Here is a 14381-nt window from a genome sequence, read left to right as displayed (position 1 = left end):
TCAATGCGATAGATATAAAGGAATGTAGCATCATATCCAAAACTTACGTGTATGCGATCCTTGACGGCAACCATGGCGTCTCTCAGAGCTCTGCTCTCGGGTTCACTGAATGGCCCCTTCCCCTTGTAGATGGAGGAACAGGGATAACCGCTCGATCCGCTTTCTTTGAAGAAGCACATGAAAGATAATGACGATTAGGCAAACCAAGTTGAAATTCAGGGAGGATGAAGCAGAATTACCAACAGCGTGTACGAAGAGATCAGAACTTTGAGTAGCCTAATATTATTAGAGTGGACCAGGCATGGGTATTACTAATTGTTAGCAGCTTATGTATTTTTACTTTCATTTATTGATCCTTTCTTGTATACCCAGGTAAGGCCACTTTCAAGTAGGATGTAAAAAAAAAGGGAGGGAGCAAATCTTGAATTTTTTTTTTTTTTTTTTAACTTAACCTTTTCTACTACACATCTTAATCGTACCGACTTGTGCAAAAAAAAAAAACCGTTACGCTTCAGCTTTTTTTTTCATGAAACTGTAAAAAAGGTAAACAAATACAAATAACAACTATTTCCACATTGTGTACAGCCTAAACATCAGTGAAATTATGGCTTGAGAACGAGGCTCTAAATGTATGAGATCGCTCAGCGGACCCCAGCATATCGAAATGCGAGGTGCAAGATACTGACTGGAATCTGCGAGGAAACTGACGCTCGTTCTTTCATCACTCATCTGATATCTCATGGCCTAAACTCTCTCGCTACGATAAGCACCACAGTATGTTCTTCTTACCTCCCCAGTGGAACCCGAAATTCCTGTTGAGGTCAGTCCCTGAGCAAGACCGGGTTACTTGGACTCTGTTTTTCCGCCACAATCGATCCTGAAATGGAAACCTTAGTGAAAATAAAAGTGACTGGATTTCGATGAACGGGACAACCGAACGTTAAATCATTCAGTAGGCGTCGCAATTATCAAGTTGTTGAACATGATTTGTTATGATTGAACCTTAACATAAGGTAACTAGACGTCACATCAAATCCCAGCAGTCTGGTTAATGAAGAAAGCTAAAACGAAATGTACAAAAAGTAAAAATACAGTCTACACTGATAATAAAATATCGGCAGTGGAGTCAGTGATTATTCGTTTCAATTTAATGGAAACTGTTACAGAATTCTAGAAAGTTATTTCGACGAACATGAGGATTAAGGAACAAATACACAGAAACGCGCACTCTGAATATTGGAATCTCACTGATATAGCTGCCTGGCTTGGAATTCAGGTTCGTGACTCAAGTTCATTATGTAATCACAGCACGCTAAATGAAGCTATACAAGTAAAACTGCAATTTTGTTATTTGTGTTCATGGAACAAGACTGAGTGCTGGGTTTATTCAGTGTTAAAAGTTGTGATTGGGTGTCCGGACATATTACCATAGATCCTTTTTACTAGATCAATGCTGCAAACATTCACGAACCTTTGTTATTCTTCTTTGCTGTTGCATTCATTAATCAGATTGTTGAGGATTTTCATCAAGCAAGAATGGAAACTGGCATTCACAGGCATTGTACCTGTGGTGGCGTTCCTAACAGCTTACTTTATTCATACAAATAATGGGCATTGTAGTCTCGCCTCATGGTTTGGAAATTATGCCCCAGGTGATCTCAGTCACCCGCCTCTTCTTGCAAAGAATATAGAGCAATATGTTTAAGGGAGTCATTGTGCTCACATTTGCCCTAACAAGCATAGAAAGGAGTTAGGGCTGACTATCTAGAAAGAATGACTAATGAACACCGTACGGCCTTTTCGCTCTTTATTAGGGCAGAAAAAGAGTAACTTACGTGCGTCCAAGTGTATGCATATCCGTCTGGATTGAGTAGAGGCATAATCTGCCACTCGATGCCTCTGGTTAGGTCAGGTGACTCTGACAGTTTCTCAATCAGGTACATGGCAGCAGCGGGGCTGATCCATTCGCGGGCGTGGATGCCTGAGAAAAAGGACAAAAAGCCAAGGTATAAATATATATATATATATATATATATATATATATATATATATATATATATATATATATATATATATATATATATATATATAATGTATATATAAACACAAACACATATATATACATATGCGTGTCTGTGTCCGTGTTTAGCAGACTAATGTGGATTTTAAATTTTTTATAAACAACTAGCTGAATATTCAAATATCCATCTTAATGATTACGTTAAGTAAGTAAAGTTTTCCGTGCTTTAAATAATCTCATGACCAAAAAGACTATAAAATTAAAAGCAGCATTTTCAGAGAGAGAGAAATTAAAAAAAAAAATTTAACATTTTAGAGGAAATACCGATACAAATAAATATTCGCCACTGAACTTAATGCAATACCAAAATTGCAAAATTTTTAATCAGCTCGATACTAACCCCCATCGACGAAGATAATTGGCTTGTTGCCATTCGTCCTAATGTTCCTTGTTATGGTGACGAGGTAAATGGGTCTGTTTTCAACACTGTTACCAACTTTTCTCAGGTTTACAAGATTCGGATACTTGTTGGGCAGATCCTCTATGTAGGCTAGTATCTGGACAGGAAGAAAATGTGAAAGAAAAGCAGGTTTTTACAATTATCACCTGCTCCAAGTACATCTGTCTATTTATCTCTTTATCTGTCTGTCTATCTGTCTGTCTGTCTATCTATCTGTCTGTCTGTCTATCAGTCTACTGATCTGTTCTTCTTTAGAAAGTGAGTCCAGAAGATCTAGATTAACAGTAGAAATAGTTAGACTTATTAGTTTCAGTATTTGCTCGACTGGACAAAACGGATTGCTAAACACTAGAAAAGGCTTCATTATATATATATATATATATATATATATATATATATATATATATATATATATATATATATATATATATATATATATATATATATATATATATATATATTTATAATATAGTTGCGATTATTTTCTAAAGATAAATATATACTTATAGCATTGATACAAGCCTCACATAAGCTAACCAAATAAGAGTTTTTCTTAAATATTAAGCCACTCTTTTAGAGCACTGTCGCATATAACCTAAGAGTGTATCGAGATCCCCCCTTGCATCTTGATGACTCTGAAACTAATTCCAATGATTCTCTACAGTGGAAACAAGGCGGCTTTGTAAGGCAGATAGCTATGATCCTAGTGCTGAGATTTGAACCAGCCGTGGGACTAGTAACTAGCATCTTCCATCTACAAAAGACATGTTTTCTCACATCAAGACTCTGTCATGTTAGGGGAAAATGGCAAAAATAAAAACAAAAACAAAAGAAAGAAAGGTATAAAGCTCTAATAGGTCAATTCTGACATACCGGAGGAGCAGAGAAACGATTCAGAGAAAATTTCCCAAATTTCGAAGCTACCCAATAATAACAGTGTGCAAAGAACGCGACCCTTTTCTGATTTCCCTGCCTCTTGTCGTCTTCCCTTGGAGACGAACACCTTGAGGAAAAACGCTCACCTCATCGACGTCCATGTAACGATCAAAAGTGATTTCACCACTCGGGAGAGGCTGGGCTCGCAGGGAAGGGATCTCCATCTCAAGTTTCCTAAAAATTGAAATAAAATTTCACTTGAAAATGAAGTGAATGGAAACAGAAAGAAGATAAACATTAATCAGATGCTGGGGCGATGATATGTATATATATATATATATATATATATATATATATATATATATATATATATATATATATATATATATATATATATATATATATATATATAAGCATTAATATACAAAACGTCCTTTAATATCCAATTCACTCTACCTCGGGAATAATATATTTTCATATAGTCTTCCGTGGTTCGAGCCCATGAGACGACGAACTTATTATCAACTAAAAATTCCCCTTCGGGTACCATACATGAAAATATATTATTCCCGAGGTAGAGTGAACTGGATAGTAAATGACGTTTGTAGCTTAATGCTTATATATGAATCACGGTGATGTGATAAAAATTCATATATATATATATATATATATATATATATATATATATATATATATATATATATATATATATATATATATATATATATATATATATATATATTATTCGTTATAAGCTGACAGTATTGACTGAAAGTAGGGGCTAACAACAACCTCCACATTTGGGGATTCGAAGAGCACTGAATGTGTCCATTCACTGCCGGTGCGATGGGGAGGGCCTGAAATCAGCAGTAGGCGGTTCTGTGGCTCCCGCTAACATACCATGCGTACGCAGTGGAATATCTGGTTCCTTTCCTCTTATGTTATCTGCAGCTTGTGGACTATTAGCGTCAACCTGCTACTTCGGTGGTCAGCGATTCGAATCCCCAAGGAAGGAAGTTATTGTCAACATATATATGTGGTGGTCAGCGATTCGAATCCCCAAGGAAGGAAGTTATTGTCAACATATTATATGTGTGTGTATGTGTGTCAATGAAAATCATCTAAAAAAAACTTATTTAAGATTCTATAAGAGTTTGAACTCACTTTCCAAGGTCCTGGAAGGTTGTCGAAAATCTGAAGACGTTTTCTTTGTGTTTTTTTCTGAGCTCCTCTAAGGCTTGTGGCGATGCTGCTACTTCCGCTACGCCTGTTGGAAAGGACGAAACCGAACTCTAGAGAACAGAACAGATCATTTAGTCTCTTAAAGTCTTTACTTTCTTTTCCTGTCTAATAAAGTGAAACTACTTTGCCTAAATTATCTTTTTTTCAAATCAGCTGGAAAGGCATTTTCTTTACTTGTGCTAACGCTTAGTGGCTTAGTATGCCCGTGTAAAGAAACAAGGGCCATTGCCAGAAATCTTGTAACTCCGTATCAGGGTCAAAACGAAGTTTCGTCTGGAACCATTTTCAAGAAGAGAGAGAGAGAGAGAGAGAGAGAGAGAGAGAGAGAGAGTCATAAACAGCATTGCCGATCTTGTTTCTCAAGATGCTAAAACTTTGCTGCCCCACCCAGCTATCATTGAGGTTAATCTTTCATCTATTATATATATATATATATATATATATATATATATATATATATATATATATATATATATATAGACACATTCATACATACTTATGCCTGAGTTCTTCAGGCATATGTATTGCAAAGTCGATATCAAAATATATGTCTCTTGACTGCCACGTTGTCAGTCAATATCTATCGTTATTTCTAATCCAGGCCGTTGTTCGAATCCTCCCAGCGAAGACACAAAGAAACACCAATCAGTTACAATTCCCCTTGGGTGTATGACATTCTAAGATATAGTGGACTCGATATATATATATATATATTATATATATATATATATATATATATATATATATATATATATATATATATATATATATATATATATATATATATATATATATATATAAAGAGAGAGAGAGAGAGAGAGAAAGTTTCGATGGTTCAGTCCAAAACACTCATTTTGAAATGCTGCGACAGCGTTATTCCTGACAGCCTCTGGAGAATTTACAAAGCTACCTATCTCTTGCTAAATCTTAAAGAGCCTCTTATCTTTCCATAATTGCGCTTAAATCACTTGACGTTTTTTTTTTTCAAATAAGCAACATTCATCCAATTGTTCGTCCTAACTAAGATTTTTTCATGAGGATTAGATGCTGATGGAAATTTTTTAGCAATAAAGCGCACAAGGAAAGCCCTCAATTGCCATGGTTTGTTCTTAGAGTGGGATGTGTTTTTATTTTTCCATTCTCACGGATTCTTCCCTCAACAGTACAGATTAGCTTTACCAAACACCTATAGAGCTTTGTTGAGCACAATAAACTTGCCTTCGAAAACTGATTAGCTCTTCTTTCAACAATCTGAATCACTTCCACAAATCTCTAAGAAATCTGCTCGGCTTCTATGGCATTTAAAATTTTCAGTTATAACAAGAGAGCAGGTCACTGGCGGGCAACAGACGCCTCTGAGCCAGCCAGCTCACAGAAAGGGAGAAGCGAAGGAGAAAAAGGAGACACAGAATGTGAATACCTTTGTCTCTTCTTGTTCTGAGGACTTCTAAATAAGAGGGCGCCTCCATTTCTTCCAGTTTCTTCATAATGTCGAGGGCAGCGTTGTCATCACCGCCATCTCTGTCGAGCACCACCTCGATGATACGCCATCTGCAAAGGATGACCGAAATGAGCCATCCATTATATTGCAGTAAGACAGTTCAAAGGGAAATTTTCATTGTTATTTCCGTTAAGAAAGGATCAATAAATAATATGCGATTATACAACTAACAACAACAGTAGTGAGAAACATTATCATAATGATGCTCAAGTCAAAGAAGAAATTATTAGATGAAGCATGAAAAGAGGAAATGCTAGAGAATGTTTCACTATAAAGTCAAAAGAAGCAAAAGGACGAGAAGTAAGCAAGCAAACTGGTTCGCATGCTTGCGTATGGGTGCATAGCTAGAGTGAGATCCTTCCAGAAAATGGACGCCAATAGTTTGCAGCCTATCTGTTTACTGAATAAATCAAAAGTTTACTATTGAAGAAAAATAAACTTTTTGTACTGCTGCTAATCTTGAAGGATGACCTGTATTAAAAGATGGAATGTTGAATAATAATTTCAATTGGAAAAATTTTCTGTTCCTAACCTTTTCTCCTTATTTGGTATGTATGAATTATTTATTTCTCATTGACACAGCTACATATCAAATATACTATCCATAAGACAATTTTTCATGAGGAATACGATTTAAATGAACAATAAAAATTTAGTTTATTATTTTCTGAAGTACCCAATATTTAGAATCGTTTTCCTCATGAAAGGTTGTCTTATAGACAGTATATTTGATGTGCATTTGTGTCAATGAGAAATAAATGATTCATACATACCAAATAAGGAGACAAGGTTAAGAAAAACACAAACTTTTTCTTTTTTAAATAATTATTCAACATTTCATCTTTTAATACAGGTAATTCTTTAAGATTATTTTTGAAACCAGTGGAAAACAAAAACATAGAGACGCAATGTTTAACTTAGTTCCCCGTTTAAAGAACATTTCGAAATCGGTAACAAACAGAAATAAAATCCAGACAGAAAGATCAGCTATATATCTTTGTAGGAGGTCGATCTCTTTTTTGTAAGTCTACGGCCACAGTCATCCCGATTTCACGTATTCACAGTCTTGACTTTCCCAGTAGGAAGATCAAGAACGTTTTAGTCAGGAAGGTGACGACCTTGTAAACTGTTGCGTGTCACAGGATATTCCTTGCGAAAAGTTGCTCAGTTACGTATGTGGATCAGTTTGCAACCAGTAAGGTGCAGCCACTTGGGAGGAGAAATACAATATATAGAAATATATGACACATACAATATATATATATATATATATATATATATATATATATATATATATATATATATATAAATATATATATATATATATACTGTATGTGTGTCAGTTTCTATTTTCTCCTCCCAAGTGGCTGCACCTTTTACTGCTTGCAAACTGATCCACATACGTAAATTTATATATATATATATATATATATTGTCTACATTAAGAGTCAGGAAGTTGGGGAAAACAACTTTTCAGGAGGAATATGCTGGTGACACTTCTTTTTGAACTTGTATGGCCCAACGATCCCGACGAGTCAGAAATTTATTTCTGTAAAGTGACTTCATTCAAACTCGATTGTATCTAATTCCTTGGGGGCAGTTTATTCAGAAAGACTTGTTGGCAAACGCCCTTGCTTTCTGAGAGACCTGGGTTTCGATCCCGACGTGAGTCAGAAATTTATTTCTGTTCACACGTCATTGTCAATGATTTATATCTTATCCGAAGGATAATTCAGGTTGTCCATGGGTCATTGGATACTTGATAATGAGGGCTGTTTGTCCAAGAAAGCTTGTAACTTTTTCTAAATAAATAGTCCATTAGATACCATCCAGTTTGAATGAGGTCCTTTTAGAACTTCTACTATTTCACAGAACAAGTGTGTATGTGATAGTTATATATATATATATATATATAATATATATATATATATATATATATAATATATACATATATATATATATATATATAAAGCTAATATAAAATATTAGATACATATTTGATATATATATTTCACAGAACAAGTGTATATGCACATACATATTTACAAATATACATGTATATATGTGTGTGTGTATGCATACGCACATATATGTATGTATGTATGTATGTATGCACATATATGTGTGTGTGTGTATGTGGGTAGGTGGGTGGGTGCATAGCTAGAGTGTTAGAGTGAGATCCTTTCAGAAAATGGACGCCAGCAGTTTCCAGCCTTTCTGTTTACTGAATAAGTCAGAAGTTTACTACTGAATACAAATAAACTTTTTGCACTGCTGTTAATGTGCTTCACAACATCAAAGGTCAACAGCGAATATCAAATGAAAAACTCGCACTAAATGGACATCATATGATAAATATAGTTTTTTTCCTGTCAACAAGTTACGCCGTTTTCTGTTTACTTAGAAACTCAAATGAATTATTGTAAGAATTGCCTAACCCTCAAAAACGAGTTTCTTTCGCCCTTGAAAATATACTAGCGCTACAAGGCACAAAAAGTAGTCATAAATATGTTGGATCAGTTACGTCTATCTTTGAGTTACTTGGCTTTACTGGACCGCACGAATGATACAAATTACAAAATCATTGACATCAAATCGTATGAACAATCCTCCTCAGGGGTACTTCCGGAAAAGACTGGCCTGCATTTTCTGGTATACATTTCTTTGTGTTTGAAAGACTTTGGGACTTCGGTCACTGAATGGCAGCTGTTTCCTTAAGACTTGACTCTCTCTCATTTATGTGAAATGTTGAATGGCTGTGGATCCCTGCGTTGAAGGAATTCGTGCTTCGCAAAATGCCTGGGAGGAGAACGAATCAGATCAGTAGTAAGTGTAGGGTACTTGATAAGCAAACTCTACAGTGGCACTGCGTATCTTTGCTTGAATATAGAAGACCAAATTCACTACTCTCCGTGGGCCATATCTTTATTCATCTGTCTTTGTCTAAATTCTATGAAAGATTTAGTTAATAAAAACTGTTTGCGGACACTTTCAGACATGGCGCTCAGTATCGAGTGAAAAAATGTACTGCTTTTAACATTTTTATGACTAATCAAATTGGGAGAAATACGTATTTATTTGCTCATCGTTCCATTTTAGTTTAATCTTCTCCTAAACCAGTTGAGGCGTGTCTTTTAAAGTGACAAAAACTCTTTTTTTACTCTCTCAAAAGCTCGAAGCGTTACTGACCAAACGGACTGTGGGAGGATCTTTATAATAAAAATACTTCGATATTTCCAAGATCAAAACTGAGAAACGAAGGAGAAGTATAAGTTAATTGCTATAGGCCATTATAAGAACAAATATCATTTGATATACAGGAAAGCTCATACGAAATCTTTTAGATAAAACGAAAAATACGGAAAAAGAAAGAGGCAAGATCAAGATCTCTGGAGGTAAGCGCAAAGAAAAGTTGAATCAAGGCACCAGAGAGACGAAGTGTCATTAACTGCTCAAAATCCAGGAACAAACCCATCATAATTAGCCCGAGGCTCGACATTCACTGCCAGTGACGCGGTGACAGACGTTAACATCAGCATGACGAAGATCACAGTCCTTGCTTTGGGCGCCCCCTTTCTTCTTCTTCCTTCCATGCTGTCAAGATAAAAAAATTGCAAAATTAGCTGTGTATATCGTCATTACTCTAAATTAAGGAATAATTGTATAATAAGTGACACAACACACTAATAGCGAGTTTTGTGGAATATTATGTATTTCTTGTTCAGTGTTCATAGCAAACTGACAATATCAGTTATACAATTGTATAACAACTTCTCCCGCCCCCACCCCACTCTCTCACTGCACAGAAGCTACTTAAGCAGAGTCTGAACTCGAAAAAACATTTTCTGTTTTTACTAGCTTTAATTTTATTCCCACTTAATCATTAACATCAGAATTTTAAGTATCATGGCAAAAATGACCTATACAACAGCTGCGGGTGTTCAGAAAATCAAGGACAAAACTAAAAATGGGTAAGTCCTAAAATTCTAAAAATATGAATGGGTACCCGACAGAAAACTTTTAGATAATTGGGTTAATCATATTTTCTTACGTACTTGGTAATGTCAGTCTGTCGGGTCACATATACTGTACATCTTTGGCATGCAAAGTCAGAACAACGGGTAAATACATCTACAATGCACGATGACCATAACCATGGCTTAGAGAGGGACCTTGATCATAACCTTTCGCTTTTCGAGAGACGAAGACACAGATCTCTTCTAAATTAGACTACATTCCTTATTCTTCGCCCTTCTTTCTCCTTGTTCCCGACGTCAGTCAGGTTTGGATAATTCCCGTCTCGATTAAAACTGGCTAAACAAGCATGCAATAACATATACATTTAAAAAGAGTAATGAAAATCAAACAGGCTCTAACTCAAGAGCCCGTGCATTGCACAAAACAATACATGAACTTCAGAGGAAAATAATTTGAGAAAAGCAAACAAAAGGTAAACGAGATTGAAACTAGATGCCATAAACCTCATGGACGATGCCTCAAACACCTGGGTAAGATAATAATCATTACTCAAATTATAAGCCAGTTTCAACATCGAGCGAAATTCCCATCGCTTGGCAAACCACGAGACTCCCCCTCAGAGAAGAAAGCATGAACGTCCAAATATTCGAAGCCAAATCAGTCCAACAACGTATTTAAAAAAGCAAAATAAAAAATAAAATAAATACAAAACCGTCAAAGGTTAATCGGTCTGTAAGGTGGCGCTAATGTTCGTTGCTCCCTGTAATGCTGAGATGAATTGCTGAAGGTTGGGAAGTTCCTGGTTCACCGACACGGAGACGCTTAAAGAAACGGATGCTTAGACTTATTTTACTTTACTTATTAATTATTCCCTCTTTTCTTTTCCTACATTGGTTTTTTAATCTATTTATTATTTATGTATTTGTGGGATGGTAATAGAAACTAGTACGTTTTGAAAATGACTCAAGTCTGGCTTTACTCCTTAAGATAAGCAAAACGTTAGACGTCCATATCCCTATATCCCAAATACAAAAGGCAGCGAGGAATTCGCAGCAGATAGGAGCTAAAGAACTCCAGATCTTGAGAGTGAAAGGGCGAGGAAATATGATCGATCATGTTAAGAGGAGTTTATTCCCATATAGTTCTTCCATCTTGAATATTAACGTAAATGTAAAAGAAAGGCAATTTCTCTACTCTGTCTAATGGTCTTAATAGACCAATTATTCAGTAAGATGACTCATATACCAAGGTTGCTAGCCTTAAGCCTAGTTCCCGCATTCTCCTTCTGTTTCGGAGCATTTGCCCTTAAAATGACAATTCTTAAAAAGAAAAAAATTTTAATAGTGATACCTTAGAATTCTTACGTCTAATATTAAGGCGAACCATTTTCTAAAAAATTTTAATACATGTTTATCAGTGTTTCATTTGCCATGTTTATTTCAGAGATAGTTGAATGACTACAGTGAAAAATTTATTGTAACAAATCTTAATAACAAATGGTAAATTTGCTTGAATTACGTCATTCACGTGATAATATAATGGGAAAGTGACTTTGGTTCCAGCTTAGCCTCAGGCACGTGACCTGTGACCTTTCCTAAGCATATTCAGGGCCAGGAAAGAAACTTGCTCCCTGCGGGAAAGAAGTGTGTCCTGTCGACCGTGAAGGGGAAAAAAATACTAACTTCTTCCACCTCTCAAGTAACCTTTACAAGGGAGCGACGGACATCTTATCTTGCACCGCCCACGGGATTGAAATATAACACTCCAGCATGAGATGGTTAACATTTTTTGGAGGTTTCGGGGCTTTTTAATCTTTCTCCACTTCACCTGGAGCTGCAGGTGAAGTACCAGGGGATTTTACCCAATGATTGCCAAACGCGTCCTTTGCTACACGCGGGAGGTTGCCGTTGCCTTTTTGTTTCAGCGTAAAGGTAGGTCTGTGGATGGTGCTAATCCAGAGATGTTGAGGCCTAATATGCTTTAGACTCGAATTTTATAGATATTTACAGGAATGAAGTACCATGTAAATGGGAGATAGGGGAATGGATATAGTTAAAATGTTCATCAAGGGCATGCGAGAATTGAGGCGTGCCTGATATCTTCGGTTGCCTTGGAGTTGGTCCTCGGGCTTTTTTAACTGAAGAAATCTTGCAGTAGAAGGCATATTAAGAGATGGACAGTAGAGTGTAAAATATATATATATGAGATCTGGTCATGATGAGAAACCCAATTGATTTTATGCTTTGTATACTTTCAAAGATTTGGTAATGCTTTCCATACAGCACTTCGCGAGAAGTCGGGAACTTATGATGATAACTGTTGACTCTCCTAGCATGCAAACACTTAACCTGCATGTAAATTCCAGATGTAAATTATGAGTGGAAACGCATATTTAGTCAATGATCTTGTTACCCAAAATTATACAGGTAAACTTTTTTGTTAATCGTTGAGTGGTCTCATATAACCGGTCCAGCTCGAGTCAAGACGATAATACTTCAATGGTGTCCACATACACTTTGAAAAAAAGAATGCCTTGTTTTGTTTTTCAAAGAGTTCACGGGTACAATAATTTGCTGGCTAATTCATGTTAATCCTCATTCCAAGCCATTTTAGCTACCATCGGGCATGGAACAGCTAGTTCAGTGAAACATGTAGGGAACTTGTTCTTTATCTAAGATGTTAGATATTCTTGTTGGGTTAATAATATGAACTTTTATATCTTCTTTTTTTCTCGAAACGCCGAATCACCTATGAATATCAGTAGCTGCACTTTTGACGAAGTGAAATTAGCACCGAAAGCCAGATGCTGCTTAAAAGAAAAATGCATAAACAAAGCAAAACACTCGTTGCAGCTTACGAGTATCCCAGTTGTGTTACTGAAGCCTCGGATTAACAAAAAAAAGGATCTTTTAACGTCTCTAAAACTGGTTTGCATCATCCAGAAGGATAAACTAGTAACTTTTGGTGCCTCCGCGTGACACTGAACAGGAACTTTCAAGGTATACGAGCGCACTGGCCTTGCAGGCAAGTAGTCTACGAAAATATCCATCATAGATCGGAGGACGCGACGACGAAGATAATCGTTTATTTAACAACATAAAGTCTGGACTTGGGATCCAGAGCCTGTGAACGTTATCGTCCCTATACCGAAGCCTCTTTTCGAACGCTTGCAAGGAAAACGAGCTTTAGATACAGACTTCCTTGCTCTAGGAATCTCCAAATTCGTAAGTGCTTGTTTTATTCAAATGAAAAACTTCGAAACAAAGGGAGGTCATGACGTTTCGACTGGGCTTTATTACAACTTAGGCTCCCTTCGGATTCCGCCAAGTACCTGTTTAATGGAGTATATATCGGTTCCTTTTCATGCCATGAGGTTGAATGGTAATACAGGTGGACAAAAATAAATAAGGCGGCTTTGGGTCTCGCGAAGAAGTCGTCTGTCTAAACGGCAATTTCCCCATAGCACTCATACAATTGCGCATTCAACCCCACATCCTCATGGCCAGACAGATCCTGATTCTGTTGTTCTTGCTGCTCCAGGCTGAATTTTAAAATCGTCCTCTGTGTTCACAGATTTATAAAACTCGAATCAAACTCGGCAAACAAGGTGTATATGTATATGTATATGTATATGTATATGTATACATACATATATATATATATATATATATATATATATATATATATATATATATATATATATATATATATATATATATATATATATATGTATATATACACACACACCTTGATATATAAAGATTCTTTTGTAGAATCCCATGAGATTTGATCGTTACGAAAAATTCTGATTAGATCAGGAGAGCCTTTGGACGGTAATAATATATATGTGTGTGTGTGTGTGTGTGTGTGTGTGTGTGTGTGGGAGGGGGTTATGATTTCATGATAATGTCTCCAGCCAAAGGCCCTCCAGGATATATGGCCTTTTCCGGGAACTTGATTGTTTCACTGTTGCTCAGGAACCTTTGAAAGAAGATGGTAAACTGTGTCCACTTCAAAGCAAGGGTATTTGGGTGAAATCACGGTCTAGATATACCTGGACGTGGGTGAAATGAATGATTTGTCAAGCGATACCAGCACGTATAAGCCTTTGGTATCCTAACCGGTAGAGTGAGTTAATAGTGAATCTCACAGACAAATAAAAGTAATTTTCGGAAAACATCAGGACTTGATTTAACAGTTCCGTTCGCATGGGGCATGTCTCCCCTATTTGTACTCTAATGTAAAGGCCCATGAATCCAGTTTTTCTGGGAGACCTATAATTAGCGCTACTGGTAGTGGTAATA

The 14381-nt window shown here is 36.3% G+C and overlaps 2 protein-coding genes across 4 annotated transcripts in view; one reads left to right on the top strand and one right to left on the bottom strand.

Moving 5' to 3' along the window:
• The window catches only part of LOC136838621 (DNA-directed DNA/RNA polymerase mu-like), a 166132-nt gene that overhangs the window by 24052 nt on the left and 127699 nt on the right, over window positions 1-14381 (top strand). The gene's annotated exons all lie outside the window — the stretch shown is intronic.
• LOC136838620 (carboxypeptidase B1-like) overlaps window positions 1-14381 on the bottom strand; it is a 30316-nt gene that overhangs the window by 4899 nt on the left and 11036 nt on the right. Inside the window, exons 2-9 of the mRNA XM_067103891.1 lie at window positions 9571-9693; window positions 6019-6149; window positions 4521-4623; window positions 3503-3590; window positions 2421-2577; window positions 1836-1981; window positions 790-877; window positions 48-163 (exon numbers count right to left, since the gene is read on the bottom strand). Of these exons, the coding sequence (XP_066959992.1) occupies window positions 48-163; window positions 790-877; window positions 1836-1981; window positions 2421-2577; window positions 3503-3590; window positions 4521-4623; window positions 6019-6149; window positions 9571-9693 (952 nt within the window). The remainder of the gene's footprint in view (window positions 1-47; window positions 164-789; window positions 878-1835; window positions 1982-2420; window positions 2578-3502; window positions 3591-4520; window positions 4624-6018; window positions 6150-9570; window positions 9694-14381) is intronic.

Source organism: Macrobrachium rosenbergii, chromosome 5 (genome assembly GCF_040412425.1).
Source record: "Macrobrachium rosenbergii isolate ZJJX-2024 chromosome 5, ASM4041242v1, whole genome shotgun sequence".
In the NCBI taxonomy this organism is placed as follows: domain Eukaryota; kingdom Metazoa; phylum Arthropoda; class Malacostraca; order Decapoda; family Palaemonidae; genus Macrobrachium; species Macrobrachium rosenbergii.
The sequence above is the reverse complement of the archived record's forward strand: the minus strand, read 5'-3'. Positions and strand labels throughout refer to the sequence as shown.